The sequence below is a fragment of the Diadema antillarum genome, unplaced genomic scaffold (assembly GCF_040938485.1).
Source record: "Diadema antillarum isolate AM-2024a unplaced genomic scaffold, OU_Dant_1.0 scf00000107, whole genome shotgun sequence".
NCBI lineage: Eukaryota > Metazoa > Echinodermata > Echinoidea > Diadematoida > Diadematidae > Diadema > Diadema antillarum.
In genome coordinates this window covers 1,881,164-1,902,110 of record NW_027270996.1, presented here as the reverse complement: position 1 = coordinate 1,902,110, position 20,947 = coordinate 1,881,164, and the positions used below count along the sequence as shown (strand labels likewise).

The 20,947-nt window shown below is 37.5% G+C and overlaps 1 protein-coding gene across 1 annotated transcript; it reads left to right on the top strand.

Moving 5' to 3' along the window:
• The first annotated feature begins 547 nt into the window (after positions 1-547).
• Positions 548-19,372, top strand: LOC139719191 (receptor-type tyrosine-protein phosphatase alpha-like). Its single transcript, XM_071630622.1, has 13 exons — positions 548-579; positions 1,072-1,169; positions 3,313-3,438; positions 4,107-4,255; positions 9,048-9,183; positions 9,929-10,084; positions 10,792-10,891; positions 11,872-11,936; positions 13,343-13,462; positions 16,510-16,644; positions 17,328-17,494; positions 18,310-18,445; positions 18,772-19,372. Exons 2-13 carry the CDS (start codon positions 1,107-1,109, stop codon positions 19,003-19,005), a joined length of 1,587 nt encoding a protein of 528 aa, XP_071486723.1. The 5' UTR covers positions 548-579; positions 1,072-1,106; the 3' UTR covers positions 19,006-19,372.
• Positions 19,373-20,947: the final 1,575 nt, after the last annotated feature.

Here is a 20,947-nt window from a genome sequence, read left to right as displayed (position 1 = left end):
GAAATGTCTGCTGCCCTCAACGAACCCGAATCGGTCAATAGGAGCGATGTTATATACCTATCACTTTCTGTGACACAGACTTTTGACAGTCATCATGTGCGTACTGCTATGGGGTTTCCTGTGCCAATCGCCACGCAAATGGTTAGATACACTTAATTGTTCACAGACGCAGGTTGATAATGGCTATACCACGTTCCTAAAGGAAATAACAGAAGGTTCGAATAGTTATTCAGGAGTTAGGTGAATAAATTAATCACAGTTAATTAGAATTCAAAGGCTAAAATTGAAAACCTACGCCTTTGAAGGATGTTTTTTTTTAAATTCATGACGCAAGCATGCAAAATATTGCAATTCCATTTTTTTTATCAGTGCCCATACGTCATTTCAGCTTCTTCCAACAGTTGTGTTCATCTTCTCATTGAAAAAAATAACTCTTTTCTTCAATTACCTATCTATTCGACGTAGACATTATTAAAAAGTATTTCGTGAATGTGATTAGTCGACGCAACAATGTCATTGACCTCTTTCAATCAAATTTTCAGAGCTTCGAGAGAGAAAAGGCCTATATTGCATCACAAGGTAAGTTATTGAGCAACAGACTCTCACCTTGGAGAACGAAACACAAACAAGCGAACAAAATAAACTGAATAAAAGCATAAATTATGGAGAATATTAAGTTTTGTATTCTTTACTTGTTTTTCAACAAAAAAATAAAAATATATAAACTAAATACTTCTGTTCCGTTGCTAAACGTCGCATAATGTAGAGTTAAGCATATTTGCGACTATTTAACACTTCTCTTTAAGAATATTAGATACCCATAAACTTTGTACAGAACACACAGGGTTCCCATAGGCAATGCATAAAATATGAGGCTTAGATGTTTCTGAACACCAATACTATGCGAGCAAAAATTAAACCGAAGTAAGAGCTGCATTATACTGTTATAATGATTATTAGAGTAACGCTTTAGTAAATAACTGTAGTAGAAAGTATATTAATAAATGTTATTCAGGTATATGTTGCTCCTCATAAAATGTGCTTTCCACGCTTTGATTTCTGCGACACAAGGACCTAATAAAGTCTCCGTTACTGACTTCTGGAGGATGATTTGGCAGGAGAATGTGCAAACCATCGCCATGGCAACCCGGCTGAAAGAGGGAGACAAGGTGATGGTTTTACAAGAGACTTAAAATCCATATGTACACGTTATGGTGCACTATGCTTCCATCCTTCCTCCTTCTTGTTTGAGGCCTTTGAGACATAATTTTTTAAAAAGAATTTTCATTGACAGAAATATTATTCTCGTAAAAGTGTTATTATAAATATGATAATGATATTAAAGTTAACACGTTCAGTTGCCTTTGCCGGAGTAATGACCGAATATGCACTATGAAAATAGTAATGTGTGAATACAAAGTATTCTATACATAAGGTTATCTGACATGAAATAAAATATATCGTACTTATTTTATGTGCGCAGTCATGGTAAGGCACACCGTATACATACATATACATGCTCATAATAATATACATGATGTACCTATCCTATGAATACACATACATACCCATACCCATATTCATTATATGGATAGATAAATCGATATATGTATGCACACATACATGCAACATGTATCACGTACATGTTCATATACATTTCATTATAATACAATAAAGAAATCAGAATATTATCCTGGGGAATACTGCTTGAGGAGGTGAAGTTTTACAGCCTTCTTAAATGAATACATAGTGGTCATGTTTTTAATTTCGGTGGGAAGGGAATTCCAAGTGTCAGGGCCGGAGTGTCTGATAGAATGATGCGCGAGTGCGGTTTTGGGGTTAAATAAATGCAAATTTGTGGATTGTCTGGTAGGATAAGAGCGAATCTCTGAATTTGACCGAAATATTCTGTTGAATATTGGAGGTAAGAGATTTGACTTGAGGCAAAACATAAATACAGCTTTTTGGAGAAAGTTTATGTCATTTATCTTAAGGAATTTAAGCTGGAAAAACAATGGGTAGGTGTGATCTCGAGAGCGTGCTCGACTGCACACTCGAATTGCTTTTTTCTGCAGGAGAAGTATACGGTCTGTGTTACATTTGTGGGTTGCCCAAAATAATGTTGCAATACGATATATATGGCAGGATTAAAGCATTATATATTGTAAACAATACACGGGTTGGTAAAAAATACTGAAGCTTAGTTAACAGGCCAACGTTTTGGGATACAGGCAAAATAATGTGTTTTACATGATCATCCCATTTTAGGTTTTCATTTATATACACGCCGAGAAATGTATTAAATGTTTTCCTTTCAAGAGATGTATCATCAATATACAATTCATATTCTGGTAAATCAGCTTTTTTACATTTAAAATGAATGAAATTAGTTTTGCTTAAATTCAGTGCCAGTATATTACTTTTAACCATGAAGATAATTTCGGCAATTCATTATTCAAAATACAACAAATAATTCTGTACACTGACAAGTAACGACGATAATGAAATTATTATAGCTGACATTAGATATCAACAAATATTAGAGCAAATGTTGACAACTAGTTTGGTAGTCGACGTTAGCTCCAGTAAGTCGGTTTGTATTTTCAACTGGATTCCCACGAGAATCTGACATGATCGCGTACGTGTTCGTGACCTTTCAAAAACTGCAGGCATCTCTCGCATTGAAATGGCAAGACCAGAAATTTTACCATCTTAAGAATCGGGAAGTTTCTGTATTTTCCACGGATTAATATGTATAAGAATGCAGATTTCTTGGCACTGCTCAAAAAGCATCATGAAAGAAACAATTCCTTCGAAACAAGGTGAATGTAGTGACAGTTGGGCAAAATATTAGGGAATATTTTTGGAGCGACATCGCGATCACAATGCATGGTAAAACGTTTCCTGAGAATCCATTCCGGGAAGAAACATCGAATGATTTTCTAGCTTTGAGTCGAAATCTTTCTTCAGTGCAATTTTCTCTTACTGTCAAAATAAAGACAGATGACAATGGAAAGATTTTATGATCATTTGCATGCATGACATAACATTCTATTACTCTAAGCTATTATATCTAAGCTTAAATGTAATGTGTCATAATCATTTATGACATTCGACTCAGTGTAATTCTACAGATACTTTCAAGTGTTATTCATAGCTTTAATCGTGCTATTCGACTGGTAGTTTTGCATTATCTTATCCAATATGATATGCATGAAAATAAAATGCTGTTTATCTAGTCACCAGAACCTCACATCCATTTTATTTTCAAAATTGCAAGCATTTTTTCCGTCCTTTTTGTTTGACATTTAGGTGAAGTGCATCCGGTACTGGCCTCGTGACACTAAAGACAGTCCTGCCTATGGGGACATTCGACTCAGTATGACGTCAGAGGACACATTCTCCTATTGGACGAAACGCTCATTGATCGTCATAAAGGTAGCGTTACGCCACGTTAATCCAGAGCATTTTCTCCGCTCAAGCCTACTCTTACAAACGTAGAATATCTATCTATTTATCTATTTATCTTGAGATTATATATATATGTATATATATATATATACATATATATACATATATATTTATATATAGTGTGTATATTATGTAATCATTATTAATGTATAAGAAAAATTTTGAAAATATCCATCTGTGAAAAGATTGCAATTATAGAATTTAGTTCCAACCATGATTACTATCTATATATCACCTTGAAAATTTTAATTGAGTCGTATGCCTAGCAATAGTGAATAAACTTGAACTTGATTGATTTCAAAGCAAGGTAGTATAGAACGTGTGAGCTATTCATATTATTCTCTTCTCCGTGTATTGTACAGCCAGATTTTTTTAAACTCATGATAATAAGGTAGTGATATAGATCTGTGATAGTAAACTTTTCTCAGAAAACTTTATTGCAGATATATAAATTTTTACCCTAGTATTTCCTTTCTCAGGTCGTATTCTGGGAAAGGTTGCATCAATTAAATTAAATATTTTAATATAAATTTAAAGAAAATAGTCGATAAATAAACTCAATAACTTTATGTTCAATCGCTTAAGATTTCTTCGTCATTATTTATGGCACTTATAACATTTCAATTCACTCTAAGGGGAATCAAACTAGAACGCTTACCCAGTTCCACTTCACCAGCTGGCCGGACAAGGATGTTCCTAAGCACAAGTCTCAACTTTTGCGCTTCATCAAGGAGGTTCAAGGTCATCATGGGTCGAGCTCGTCTCCCCTCCTCATCCACTGCAGGTCAGACCCATGGCTTGCATCTCGCCTTACTGCTCTTTAGTAGTGACGGACAGAAAAATTGTTATCTGTGGATATATATATATATGTGTGTGTGTGTGTGTGTGTGTGCGCGCGCGCGTAGTACTGTGTGTGTATGCGTAAGTGTGTGTTATTTTGTGTGGTATGATTAAGGATTGGATAAAGAACTCAAGGCAATTGTGTGCGGCGGGCGTGCCTGTGTCCTATCTGTGTGTGTTTGTGTGTATGTGTTTGTATGTATGTTTGTAAGTCGCCCTGCGTGGTTGACATGCTCTTATTTTGTGCTCTGACATTTTGTGTTATTTTCACTGTATTTCTGTGAAATATTGGATTTTCGATTGTATCATCCTATTTTGTAACGTACATGGATACAGGTGGCCAAATCTGGAACTGTATTTTGCTGTATTTGGTGAGATATTTTATGCATTATTTTCTTACAAGTTCTGATTTGAGCTACACTGAATTTGTAAACCATTTTGTGTACACAGTGACTATGCACTTCACTTTCATCTGCGCCTTATTCATGTTCGCTCAACTCTAACAGAGTGCCCGCCATACTCTAAGTCATTGTTACTCTGGTAGTATAATGGATCTATTGAGACTTTGGCTCATCATTCACATTGTATCTGTTTGTCAAGTCTCAACCACAAACTATCATGTACGTGTACAAGGGTATTCAGGGAATAGAGAGCCCTTTCTTCATTGTAAATACTTTAAATACCGGCTGCCATAGTACAGGAATTCCTCTGCAACATTTCAGCTCAATTTACTGAAAGCCGGAGATGTCGCCCCTAACCCAGGACCAACAGCTGAGTATTCTCACTTGAGCTGTCGCACTCCGATACATTCTACATCCTACAATAGACTTGGTACTGGGGAACGCATTGTATACAACAGGGAGATTCTACTGCTGTGCAACCCTGCATGGAGACATTTGAGTCTGGAGACAGTGACTAATGATTTGCCCAATTTTCTTCATAGAACAGGCAAGAACAGGGGCATGCTCAATGAGAATGTATGGAGAAGAATCAAAGAGCTAGGTGTTCAGACACATCTTCGAGGGAAGAGATGGGGACGTCGGAAGAATGTTAAGACACGGACACGAGTGAGCACAATACTAAGTGCCCCTTCATTGTCACATATACCAGTGATCACCTCATCATGTAGGAAACTGACCTACAAGAAACTGAGAGGGATGAACGTCGACAATCTTAAAGTCGTGCCAAATTTAAGTAATTCTTTTGTAGAGTCCAATTGTAATGTCTGTTTATGGAATGTACATTCTGTTAGAAACAAAACAATATGCATTGCTGAATATGTTCACGAACATGACTTCGATATCATGTTTATCACAGAAACGTGGCTTAACCCCCAGGATGATGTGATAATTGGGGAGTTGACTCCTAGAGGGTATTCTTTTATAAATTCACCACGAAATACAAGTACACGTGGGGGTGGAATTGGTGTATTGTACAAGTCTACTCTTAAGTTGATGATGAAAAATTCTGTTCTGTCTTTTTCCACTTTTGAGTGGGCACACATTACTGATTTGTCATGTTCGGTCAATTTTTTCATTGTGTATAGACCACCACCCTCTTCAGTAAATAGACTCACATCTTCTAAGTTTCTGAACGAATTTGATGAATTTGTAAGTGAGATATCCTTGTATCCGGGGAAATTGGTGTTATTAGGAGACTTTAATATCCATTGGGAAGACATGTCTAAAAGCGATGTGCTTCATATGAATAATAGTACAGCATCTGCTGGGCTTATCCAACACGTCCAAGGTCCAACTCATAATCTGGGTCACACCTTAGATTTAGTTTTTACCCGAGATGATTTAGTAATATCAGATTGTAATATATTTGAAACATGTATCTCTGATCATCATATGATCCGTTTCTCACTGGCTAAACAGAAATCAGAGTTAATTTCTATTACTTCTTCATTACGCAATTATCGCAAAATTGATAAAGTTCAATTTGCTAATGCTTTGCAGGAATTAGTGTCGTCTCAACCCGCAGGATTAGATAGCGAGTCCTTGTTTGATTGGTATGTTTCTGGAGTTACTAAGGTACTCGATACCTATGCTCCATCTGAGACAAAATCTCGCCCTTTGAAATCACGTATGCCTTGGTTTAATGAGTCCATACACACTTGTAGCTCGCCAACTTCGTCGTAAAGCAGAACGAAAATGGCGGAAAACAAGACTTGATTCAGATCGTAAACTGTTCATTGCAGCAAATAAAGATGTATGTCGGCTTATTAATGTCTCTAAAGAGAAATTTTTGAAAGACAAGTTGAGTTCATGCACTGTCAAGGAGGTATATCGCATTATCCACTCACTTTTGAATAAGAAAGCAAGTTATCTCCCCATGTATGATTCTGCATCCATATTAGCGAATCAATTTTCTTTGTTTTTTGTCGGAAAGATAAGAAAAATTAGAGATGAAGTAGATGCGTGCAACAGAATCACTGTAAACCAATTTTGTGATACTGTAAACGTAAATATTCCTCTTTTTGAGAATTTTCAGTTGCTTACACAATCAGATTTATCCAGAATCATTATGTCATCTGCTACTAAATCTTGTCAACTTGATCCCATTCCAACATGGCTCCTGAAAGAGAACCTCAATCATGTATTACCATTGCTTACAAACATAGTCAATCAATCTCTTTCCACAGGTGTTTTTCCCAAAGGAGCACACTCGGCAATAGTAAAACCACTTTTGAAGAAACCCAGCCTGGACCAAAACGAATTTAAGAATTATAGACCAGTGTCAAATTTAACATTTCTAGGTAAACTTATTGAGAAAGCAGTTTGTAAACAGTTAGTTCATCACATTGAGTCTAACAATCTTTTTGATTCTTTTCAATCTGCTTACAGGTCTCTGCACAGTACTGAGTCAGCTTTAGTAAAAGTGAAAAATGATATTATGTTTGCCATTGATTCAAACAAGGTTGTTTTTGCTGTTCTTTTAGATCTGTCAGCCGCATTTGACACGATTGATCATCAAATTTTTCTTTCCCGTTTATATAAACGAACAGGTGTTAGGTCAACAGTTTTGTCCTGGTTTCAGTCATACCTTTTGGGATGGTCTTCTCAAGTTGACATTGCCGGTAATTTGTCAAACCCCACTGTGTTAGAGTTTGGACTTCCCCAGGGATCAATAGTAGGACCCATAGGATACTCAATTTATACTCTTCCAGTTGGCGAGATAGCCCAACATTATGATGTTAATTATCATTTTTATGCTGATGATATACAGTTATATATTTCTTATGACCCGAAGACTCCAGGAGCTTCTTTTAATGCCATCACTAAACTTGAAATGTGTATTTTAGATATTAAGAAATGGATGGTAGCAAATAAGTTGAAACTGAATGATTCGAAGACTGAGTTTTTTGTAGCAGCTTCAGCCCACAATCTGCGCGGTCTTTCAAACATTCAGCTCAATGTTGGTTGCACACTAATTAGCCCCTCAGAAACAATAAGAAATCTTGGTGTTATTTTTGATTGTCGAATGTCAATGTCTCAACATATTTCTCAAATTTGTAGTACTGTTACGTTTTATTTAAGAAATATTGCTAGGATTAGGAGATTTATTGATCAATCTGCATGTCATAACGCAGTGCGTTCTTTAGTTCTATCCCGTATAGATTATTGTAACGGGCTTCTCTCTTCCATTCCTTCAACTCAACTGGATCGTGTGCAGCGACTTCAAAATTGGGCAGCCCGATTAGTGTTTCAGGTTTCTAGGGACTACCCATCTCAGCCACTTCTGAAGTCGTTGCACTGGCTTCCTTTGAAGCAACGGATAATTTTCAAATTAGTTTTGTTTGTTTATAAAATCCTTAACGATCAAGCTCCGAAATATTTAGACGCCTGTTTGATTTTATATACACCTACTAGAAATTTGAGGTCATCTAGTGATCCGCTTCGTCTCACATACTCTGTTACTCGCACCTTAGCCGGTGATAGGACATTTACTGTGTCTGCTTCAAAGCACTGGAACAATTTACCACTTACCGTTAGACAGTCTCCATCCGATCAGTCAGTGTGTTCAAAAAAGCCTTGAAAACACATCTTTTCAGTAGCAACTAGTTCGTAGCTGTATATATAACATTTATCCAATTATACATACTGTCGTACATGTTTTGAATTGATTGTAAGCGCTTTGGGCCTTGTGGGAAAAGCGCACTATAAATAATAGTAATAATAATAATAATAATAATGTATGTATGTGTGTGTTTGTGTGTATAGGCAAAGGGTACTACAGTATTACAAACAAACGCAAGAAAAGAGACGCGGCGGAAAAGTGACAATTTATAAAAGTAAAGTTCACTTTTATCCCTGCATTCCATTTTCAAAATACTATAACAAAGTAAAAAAAAAATCCTCCCATAATAATATCGAAATGAATGATAATATGCATTGTTATACATTGTATGGAACACTGTCGCAGGGAAAGTGCATAAAGTAAAAATATAAAAATCATATCATATTGAATGTGCTCTAACAGAGCAAAGACTTCGAATAAAGTTTTGAGAAAATAATTAGAAATACGAGGACATTCTTCATTCGCAGACCTTGACTAGAGAGGTTGCCCCGGATGTTACAGCAACATGAAATACCATAGACTACGGAGTACATCATGCATTGATTGTTACACACAGGGATAATAAAATTATGTCTCATAAAGGGAAACAAAACTACCCCAAAATGACTATTATGCTTCGACCATGCATTAATGGTCGTTTCTCATGCATGCAGTGCTGGAGTCGGACGAACTGGAGTGGTGATCGGTATCGATAGTATCGTGTCTCGCGCCAAGCAGACTGGGATGGTGGAAGTCTACAACTTCGTGGCTTCGATGAGAGAAAAACGCCCTCACATGGTTCAGACCCCGGTTCGTTACATATTTTTCTTCTTTTTTTTACGTTTGTTTGTTTATTGTTGTTTGCCTCTAATGGTTATTGGTGTAAACTAGCCTGTGTGTAACATGCGTTACGTGCGTTACGTTTTTAGACATCAAAATCAGTGGTGCGGACATATACAAGCCTGCCCACACAGATGTTGCATATTAAGATTATGCATGTACAATGTATACAGACAGTGTACGACTGCTGCAATGTATAAACTCATAAACATTATATGGGCTTATAGGCCTATATAGTTAAAATCCAATGACCTTGCTTCCACGGCACTTAAATTTGCCAAGCTTTCGACCTTTCCATGGCTGTGTGATTTTTGGCAACAAGCGAAATCAGAATAAGTGGAAATCTGAAATTTATTGAAGAAGCAACGTCAGTGGATGTTATATTTCGTGCATTTATGCACACGACATCCAACCTTCAAGTTAAAAGATGAAAACACGTTACAATTGAAAAGTTTGTTCGCAAAAACTGATAAGTCCATTTTTGAAGAGTTTGAAGTACAGTTTCTGTCATTAAGTACAAAATAATACCTTTTAAATGATATATTGGTCACTACATATTAAGGTACATTTTTGAAGTTACGGTCAAAAGAAGCAAAAATTTCTTATTATTCTCTTTGTTTTTCTCGACCTTTAATCGCAAATATCTCCATGTGGCAAATATGGACTTATCGGTTTTTGCAAACAAACTCTTCAATTGTATCGTCTTGTCTTCTAGGAGCAATATGCCTTCCTGTATGAGGCGGTCCTGGAAGATCTTCTTTGGGAAGACACCGAGATTCCTCTCTCTCAGTTCGTCGACCGCATCCGCGAACTCCAGGAGATTCCCGCAGAAGGCGCCACCAATCGTTCGCTCCTCGCCAGGCAGTTTGAGGTGAGTGATTATAGTTAATAATAACAATAGTCACTCATGTAAAACGTGTCATATTGGAAAGGCTCCTGAAGACCCATTCAACAATGCTCAGCTCATATATATATATACAGCTGTACCTGCATGCATTCATACATACATACATAACAATTATACATACATACACACATTTGGATATGTGGATAGACAGACTGACAAAATAAATCATTTTTCGTAAGACTCCGTCAATTAAAGGGGATGGCTAGTAACTGATCAGTGGGAATGCTGGAACATGATTGTTCCAATCCTTGTGGGATTCATTTAAGAGTACATTATATATCTATTTTTGTGTGAAAATTATTTGCTTCAGAGTGGTCTCATTTTCAAGTAATGCGCAGTTTAATCGCCCCGTCACTGTACAGGCATGCTAACCTGGAAACATTGAACTGCACATTACTTGAATATTAGACCAGTCTGAAGCAAATAATTTTCACACAACAGTAGAATGATATACATAGTGTATAATGTACTCTTAAATGAATCCTACAATGATTGGAACAATCATCCCCCATCATTCCCACTGACCAGTTACTAGCCATCACCTTTAAAGAAACAACCCAGAAACAAAGTAAACATAAACCTATAAAGTATAAAATGAAATACGAAATCAGTCTAAGAAGATGAGTGAACCAACTCCTGCGGTTCTCCTTGTGATCTCATGCGCTTTACAGAATCTACAGATCCTGTGCCCGGAGCCACCTGAGACTGATGTTCGGTCGGGAAAGATGGCGGAAAACCAGCCAAAGAATCGATACGGCAACCTTCTACCACGTAAGTGACTGCATCTCGAAGCTGCCCTAATATGCGTGTTATAGATAAATATTATCGATACCTTATGATTCCACAAAGCTTTATTCCTATTTTTACAGTAATATCGACGAGGAATCAAACATTTAAAGTTCTGCTCATATTATCCTATATTCTTCTTCCGTTTATAGTTTATGCAGTGATAACACAAAATTCCTGTTATCGTGTATAGTTTTGATTATACAAACCAGTGCAAAATTCGTCTCTAACCGTGACTTCGCTATCTCAGTAAATATCTCCGATATTGATTAATTCATTGTAGAAAACGTGATAAAGCTCCCACATTAGACAGGCATGAACTGTTGTTTTGTACATAAGGCTGGGATAATACTAATAATAATAATAATTGCATTTATATGGCGCTTCATACTGACGTTTCTAAGCGCACTTTGCTACTCATACAAATAGACTAGAAAACACAATAACATTAACAAAATTAACGTTAACAGTAACAAAAGAAGAAGAAAGAAAAGAAAAGAAAAGAAAAATACATGTGATACAATGGTACAATAATTGATAACTGTGTGCGCCTCCAGAAAAAAAGAAATTACAGCTGATTAAACAGGTAAGTTTTAAGAAGAATTTTAAATGATTCGACAGATGAGGCATTCTGAATATAAAGAGGGAGTTTGTTCCAAAGAGTGGGAGCAATGGAAGAGAAGGCTCGGTCACCATAACGGGTTTTTGTACGTGGGCCATGAAGTTAATATGCAGTTAATATTACTTGTGATTTGCGGGCTGTTCTTTTTCCTGTACTTCCCTCCTTTCCTTCATTAGTTTCTTGTTTTTGATTTTGTTCACATCCAACTAAGCTGTTGAGGACGAACAGATTTTCATATAACTCGCACTTCCTGTTGATACCTGCCCAAGACACTGTGTTAGAGGGGACTCCAGTCTCTAGAAGGTTAATATTGACATTTCCTCCACTTTTTGTGTGTGTTTAGTCCAGAGAAACCGAGTGATGCTCAACGATCCAGATGAGGACTACATCAATGCCAGCTTCGTTCAGGTTTGTTTACGGGGATGCGTGTCACATTTCTGCTTCACAGTTCAAGTACAAGTTCAAGTTCAAGTTCAAGTTCAAGTTGATTTATTTCATTTTAGAAATACAATGAAACGCTCGTATACACAGATGTCAGGAAATCAGTTCCACAATGCGATGAACAGAACAACATTGTAAAAGAGATACAGGTAAATTATCAACAGAGATACAAATAATTGTTACGTCACTGTGGTAAAGGCGGAAACAAAATTCCGCCTTCCTATACTTTATCCGTTGCCGATTTCTGTCAGGAGACTTCATACTCTCATTTTGAGACTCTCCTCATATCGTATTTGTTCAATATGTAGTTTTGGTTAATTTTTATCTAATATTAGATATGGATTGGATTTAAAGAGTTGCACTGTTAGCTGTTTATGTGTACACAGCGTGTATTGCATTTTACAGGCTCTCATGCTCTTATAGTATCAGTAATGGTAGATACGGCACTTTCCTGCATGAATAGTTGCACCCTTGTCAGTAGTAATGCCATTTTCTCACTGGAGGATTTCAATTCTTCATAGATTTGTTCACCATTTTCACATCACTTTAATTCAAAGTGATTCTCAAATTTGAAATACAATAAATCGCACGATTACCTATACTTGTGTCATGTTTTACATCAGCAGGAATGTATATTTCCCCTTTTATGGTATTCCCCTTTTTAAAGGCGTCACAGAATGTTTCAAAATCTAAACCTCAAGTGTTAATTAATCCGATGTTTACACCCATATCGATAAATATCATGTATGATTGTAAAAGTTGAAAGTTCAACGACGATTTTGGAATTTCGCTGAGCACGACCATGAAAATGATAGCGCATCATTTAAAGGGATCGTACAGTCTTGGTGGAGATGAGAATTGGGCTTTTAACTTTTTGTGAGATACCAAGAAAACACTTATGAAATAGTACAGAGCATGCCAAGAGGAGTTTATCTGATGAAAATCGGGTTTAGAATAACTGAAACATTCAAAAACGAAGTAAAACAAAGCGATCATAATAAAATGTGGGTCCGTGCACACTTTATTAGAATCGCTCTGTTTTGGATACCTCAGCCATTTCAAAACGAATTTTCATCAAATAAACGTTAAATTCCTCGTGGAATTACATGCTCTTTAATATTTCTTAAGAGGTTTCTCATTATCTCACCAAAAATGTTAGAAACCTGAAATTAGGTCTCAACCAAAACTATACAATCCCTTTAAAGTTTGTAACATATATCTTACGCTTGATATTGCGCAGAATACATTTTCACTGTTTGCCATTTTGTCTGTGTGTGTGTGTTTGTTTGTTTTCTGTCCTGCCTTGTGATTATCGTTTCCTGTGGCGCCGGATCGTGTTTACATTAATCACATACATGTGTCTTCAAACATAGGGCGCCCACTACAGTTTCATCACCACGCAGATGCCGCTCCCAAACACGGTGACCGCCTTCTTGTCTATGCTACTAACCTATACGCCCACGTGCGTCATCATGCTGAATGATATAGACGAGGTATGTCTTCTTCCTTTTAGAAAGGTTGTGACGTCATCAACGACGCAGTAAACCAGAGGCATAGGCGTAACATAGATCCAAAGGATTCAATATTGATTACCCTTTGTCTGATTCAAGCAGGATGTATAATTCCTTCATTACATTATTCCGAAAACTTATAAACATACTTGTGATAACGCGTCGTAAACTCATTTGACGTTTACATCATGTTCCCGGCGGCCACGGCAATCACGTCACGTTTCAGGTCACCTTGGACAAAACGGGATGGACGTGAGACAACGCGGGGGGGGGGGGGGGACGGAGTGGGCTAACGTGACAGGCCGTAATTGCCGTGGATGCCGTGTAAGAATTTTAAACTGTCCAAAAAAATGTCACGGCAGCCACGGTGCTGATAGCAAATTTTGCACGTAATAGACCTCAACAAAACTTGGAAGCGGTCCGTATAGGGACTGTGCCTGATTTTGAAATAAAAAACAGATTCCTACAGCTATCGTTTGCTACCTGAGGCAAGTCACATTTCCAGTGGTAACTTCTGTGTTCTTGGAATTATTTTGGTGGTCATGAGAAAAAAAAATATATATATATACTTATGAGTATGCTGACATGGAGGCGTCGGTCGGCTTCCAGGCCTCACAGAAAGGACTAAGTAATGAGGATGAAGTGTCTTTCCCGTTTGAAGAGATGGTATGGTTTTGGTTCCGATGGGGCTTCAAGTCTCCAACTTTTTTTGTGAGATAATGAGAAACCTCTCATGAATATGAAAGAGCATACAATTCTAAGAGAAATTTAAAGTTTATTTGATAAGTATTTTTTTTTTTGGAATGGCTGAGATGTCAAAAAAAAAAACAAAGAGGTCGTGATAAAAGGCGGAACCCACCTTGTATTAGGACAATATTGCCTTATTTTGTTTTTTTTTAATTGAATTGAATTGATAAGGTTTATTGTTCCTGAAATTGGCAGCCCAAAGGCTGAAATACATTCAGTTTACAGATTACATGTACAGTGTGTATATAGATAAAAATCACAGTGCTTCACAAATAACATTTGAAGGTGTTTACAATAAACATATTGAGAAATTATACATAAAAATCACACCACTGTTAATCTAAAACAACAAAAACTTACATACATGTATACAGTACAACAACGGAGAAAAAAAAACTACTCAATACAATCACTTTCTTTTAAAACTCTGGATTATGAATATCTATAAAAACCCTTAATCTAAGCAACAACAACAAAAATACATATGCAGGGGTGTACAAAAATGAGGAGACGTTATTACACAGCAATTACAAAACTTTTCACCAACCCTCGAGCTAAAATTACCAAAATATTGAAAAAAAATAAATGACATTATTAAACACCAAAAGCACCTAACATAGTATAATTCATCAAATGTTGCATTTATATTTTACTATATTATATCATAACAGAATCTATATAAGAATTACACTTCATTTCTTTCCACATACATGTATTACCAGAATAAAATCATATGATTACATGTATACAATAGATTCAAAATTGCACTTTCATATTCCTCGTAATATAATTATAGTTGTATGTATCAAGATATCCATATACCATCATGCGTCATAAAAAGAAATGTACCTTAAAATGCAGTCTGATAAAAAGGGTGGGAGGGAGAAATAAAGCCTAAAAGGCTTTTAGACAAAAAAAAAGCAACCTTTTCCTAAATCAGTTACTGGTTTTGTAGTTAAAAAGGAAAAAGAGTATAAAAATAGAAAGAACAGGAAACACGTGTGGAAGAAAATTGGGGACATCAAATCTTGCAGCTTTCACATACAAATATATAAAACAATTACGAAAATGCCATTGACAAAATTTATAAACATGTGATTCCACAATAGATTCAAAATTGCACTGTCATATATACTCATAATTGTATGCTTGTATGTACCAACATTTCAATGTATCTTATAAGTCATGAAGAGTGAGAGAAATGCGCCTTAAAATGCAGTCTGATAAAAAGGTAGGAAAAAAAAGGAAAAAGGAAAAAAGAGAGAAAGAAAGTTAAGCCTAAAAGGCTTCTATAGATAAACAAAGATGACCTTTTCATAAATCAGTGACTGGTGTTGTGGTTGAGGGAAAGAAATTTGAAAAGAAAAAAGAAACATAGGGAGTATATACAACAAACATGTGTGAAAGAAGATAGGAAAAAACCAGTCTTTCAACTTTCACATACAACATACATACAACAACTATAACAAACTAAATACCATTAAAAAAAAAAAAAACTTATTGTTTGTTAAGAAGGCGAACTACAGATGGAAGAGTGGATCTACGATAACGTTCAGTTCTGCAAAAAGGAGTGTTCAGGGCATGAGAATTGCGAAGTTGACGTGTGGAGATCTGATTCCGTGGAGGTGGCAAGAAGTCTCTATGGCGGGGGGAATGGAGAAGACCACGTCCGAATGAATGGAGGAGCTGCTCATACCGGGACGTTAAACGTGGGATTTGTAATTCACTGAGAGCGTTTTCATATGAGGTGTACTCATTGCCTAGGATGATGCGACAAACGCGTTTCTGAACTCTTTCCAAGGCATTAGCCTGTCCTTTGGTTATGTTAGGTGCCCAGAGAGGTGACGCATACTCAAGAAGAGGGCGAATATAAGATATGTATACAGTTACCAGGTCAGCCCGGCTCACACTACACCTACGCAGACGGCAGAGAATGAAGAGTCTCCTCCCCGCCTTCGATATCATATCAAAAATTTTTTGATATCTCAGCCATTTGAAAAACCGATTCTCATAAAATAAACTTTGTATTCCTCTTAGAAATGTATGCTCTGCAGTATTTCATAAGTGATTTCTAATTATCTCCCAAAAAGTTTAAATCTAAATTCCGTCTCAACCAAAACTATACTATCCCTTTAAATGTACAACCGCTGCAGTACAGTCAGTATAGACTCAAACAAGGGACCTTACGATCGAGAATCTATGGTCGTAGTGCATCCTCTATGTTAATTCTGTATACTATGTGGCCCTATTTTGAAGCAACCTACATTTTGTTTTCCCCCCAGAGCTGTGCAAAGTATTGGCCCGACGAGGATCAAGACGCGGTGTCCTTCGGATCCTACGCAGTTTCGACGCTGGATGAAACGGAATATGATGACATGGTTGTTAGAACCATTAATGTCCAGTCGACGTCATCAGAGGTAACCTTTGTAGAAAGGTCTTTTATCACTCTCTCTCTCTCAACTAATTTATTGATTTATTGATTTATCTACCTATCAATCAATCAATCAATCAATCAATTGATCAATCTATTGATATATCCCTCACAGCTATTCGATTCCATCTGTATAGACATAAACAAGCATTTAGCTCACCTCTGTAAGCTTTGATAAAACGATACTGTAAAAAACTACGTGTATATCATGTCCTCTTTTAGTAATTTCTGTTGACTTTGAAACAGACGGCTGCCTCAGGAATGGTGTAGGAATGCAGCCTATTCGGAAAACAAACAAACAAACAAACAAACAAACAAACAAAAAAGCAACAGCAACCCTCCCCCCCCCAAAAAAAAAAAAAAATTTATTCCTAATCAATCACAATCATTCATGCTCCAATAATGTTTGTTACCTTTCATCTTCTTTGTCATAATTTTATACTTGCCTGAATTCAGTATCATGATGGCATGCAGAATGAAATGATAATATCGAAGCTGATGGATTATTCTTCCTCTTGAAACATGACGACACGTGCAAATGGTTATGAACCTGACACAATCAGGAAATGCAACTGACTACGTGGGCGCCAGTCGACCGCCTGCAGCCTCTAACCATGTCAACAAAATAGTAAATCTGACTGCAGAGTCATATATCCCTTTTCATCGCAGGTCAACCACGTGGTCCGGCAGTTTCAGTTTCGCGGTTGGCCCACCGATATGCGCGCGCAGGCCACCACGGGGAGAAGAGAGGCAGAGGACGCCCTCTTGAGACTCATTGGAGATGCCAAAAGACAATCCGAGGTCGATGGTAACCTACCCCTTCTGGTGCACTGCTTGTGAGTGTTCAACTATGCAGAATGTGTAGTCGGAATGTAATGATGGTTAAGGAGTGTGTGTGTGTGTGGGGGGGGGGGGGGGTGGGATGAGGGTCACCTGGAGGTAGGAGGCAGAACAGGACGGAGTTAGTCTGAAAAGAAAAAGTGAATTTTTTAATGCTGTTATGAATATGTACATAAATCATGTAAATTAGTATAGGCCCTAACATGTTCAGCCCACGTGACGCAGAAAACCTCGAGGGTTTTTCGAGAGAGACATGGCCCTTGAGGACGAGAATAAAGATGTTAGTTGCTGTTACTCAAAGAAAGTCTGGTGGTGATTTGTTTGGTGTCACTGATGATATGTGTGACGTGTTGAGTGCCACCATTTTTTTCCTTGGGCCCATAACATGTCATGTTACGTACATAAATATGACTATATTCATGACATAAGCATAGCAGCGGAAATTGAATATTGATCAAAATCGCATTAAAATTAGAGAAGATATGAAATTATGTGAAGTTTAGCTAATTTTCACCAAACAGCTCTCTAACAGTCAAAAATGGATATGCAAACAAGTGAATATGATGATGTCATCACGTTTAAGTTCCATTGATCGCGTACTATAAAAATGATCTGCGTTAATTTCACTTAAATATTGAAAAGTCACATTGTACATGCAATTGTCATTTGTATTGTATGTTATTTGTGGAAATGAAGTAAAGTGGAATGAAATGAAATGAAAAATAGCTAACGCAAACTTGTGGACGGGTAATGTGGATTGATATGACACGCAGAGGGTTAATCGACATCCCATCTAATTTGTGTTACACAGGAGTGGTGTTGGTCGCACGGGGGCGTTCTGTGTTACCATGGAGTGCCTCGCCCAGGTATCAGAGGGAACAACAGTGGACGTCTTCCATACAGTAAAGATGCTGAGAGCTGATCGGACCCACTTCGTTCAAACCGAGGCGAGTGTATTATATTGCTTATGAACTGTAAAAACAGGATGATTGTTACGTCAGACTTACATGCACACACGCACCTTTTGCATAAAAAAAATGAATATTCTAAATGAGATAATTGTGTATTGCTGCACTGAAATTTGCAATGTTCAAACTTTGCAGTTTAAAATACTGCAGTGTAAAATCGCCAAGAAGAAACGTATCGCACGTTTCTTTGTTGCCATTGCATTATACCCGTGCAGTCTGGCTTTCGCAACTGTTCGTTGACTGATGAGCGCAGACAAAGCAAGAAGATTTTAAGCTATTGCGCATTATTGTCTTTAATACCGCAGGAAGAGTATGCTTTCATCCACGATGTCGTGGCGGGATACCTGCGCGCAATCGACTACGAGCCGTCCGGCTCTCCGGAGACGACCAGCGATGAACCATTCTATGGTAATGTCGCCGTTGGCTACAGTGGTGGAGGACCGGAGGCAGCGCCCTCACCGTCGGAGTGGCCAGAGGTGCATCCCCCTCCACCAGCACAGAACACTATCTATCAAAATGTCGAAATCGCCGAAGTCTAACTAGTAGATTATCAATTCCAAGATGAATGAGCGAAGCGTGTGGAGACGTCTGTATTTGATTACGATAATTCTACTCGTGGTATTACAGATCAAAGAGTGATTCAGCAAGACAGCTATACATGTCTACTATGTTAATGTATTGATGACAGTAGCTTATCTGTGTTATTTCTGTCTTCAATGATTTAAACTTTGTTTTCATTTTTTTCCAACAAAATGTACAAAGAAATACGTGAAATTTGACATGCGTGTCGTTGAAAATATACACAGCCAGCCAGGGATTACAACATGTTCATGCCTATTATGATCAGTACTAAAAATAGATCAGTACAAAAAAAGATTTTTGTATAACTGGCTCTCTTTTTTTTTTCTTTTTCTTCTTCTTTCACCCTGATTATATTATTAAGTCCGTTGAGGAGGTCCATTCGATTATGCAAAACCTGCATCTCTCTCATGATATCATAGCTGTATATTCTGCATGTTGCTTTGGTACCGCTCCTAAGGGGCAAAAGTAATGCTCTGGACATCTTTGAATATTATGCTGCGTTTTGGTCTCCCAACGAGTAGGGTTGTCAGGCGAAGGGCAACTTTACCTTTATACCTTGACCTTTATGTTGGGATAAAGAATGCCAGAAGCTGTATACTCAGTACTGTAAATATAAGAACTCGCAATTTTTACTTGAAAAACAGTGTGTACCATGTGTTAACTATACATGGGGGGAGTACATAATTATATAGCGTCTTAGAGGCAAATGATTTTTCTTGGGTAAGAGTGTCGGCCATTGCACTCCACAACTGTGATAGAAATGTTATACCGATTTCAGACATTGTCCCTTTTCTCCTTATCAAAGTTATAAAATGGCAGCAGCTGTCGTCTACTATGAAATGGTGATATGGATATGGATGATCAGCTGAGAGCAATCGGGAACGACCGCAGTCGGCTCATGATACGCGCGTGACAATGGCTTGCCGTGCTCACTGACGTCACAATTGCAAACTTTAGCACTCAATCCGTTACATGCGTGCACGCAATCACCTATTTATTGTAAACAAGTTTCAAGTTCGTGTTCTGTCTGTTCGGAACATTTCTTCTTCACTTTTGAGAATGTTCTACGTGTAGGATCTGACTGATATTTACCCATGAAGGTATGCCAAATGAGAAATGGTTCATTGAACCATTAATTTTATAAAGCAAATAATGCACAGGTTTATAGTTAGTGACGTTAGTGGAGATGTAAGGTACTCTCGGGTTTTCACAATGTTATGCAACATGCACTCGGCTGCGCCTTGTGTATGTTACACAATTGTGCTCTCCACTAACACCCTCTTACCTGTGTAAGAGGGCGTTCTTTCTTGTAAGCAGTGCGCATAACTCAAACAGACACAAGCGTGCGCTCAATCACTTCCTTTGTTAATTATGTTAATACTGTAAGTTCGTGTTCAGCCTATTTGCAACATTTCTTTTGACATCTTGTCATTGGAGCAAGTTTTGCACGTAGCTGACTGATATTTACCAATGAAGGTGAATGAAAATTGATAGATCATAGAACCATTTTATAAAACAAGTAATGCACATGTTTAAGTTCGTGATGTTAGTGGAGATACAGCTCACTCTCCGGTATTCAGAATGTTACATGCATTTGGCTGCTCCTCGTGGATGTTACACCATTGCAAATAAGACGAGAGTGTGCTGCATCTCCGCTAACGCCCTCTCACCTGCCCATTATTCATATACTATTATATGTGGGGGCGCGTTTGCACAGTGGCTAAGATTCCTGACTCACAATTGGAGGACGCGTAAATGGACAAGATGATTTTACTCACCATGTCCCTCTCAAGGGCCGTCGGGGCGTTTTCATAAAGTGTGGGGGCCCACTTCCGGGTTTCATGAGCTAACAAGCAAAAAAAATAAAAAATAAAAAGAAACAAAAGGTCCTCAGTTCAT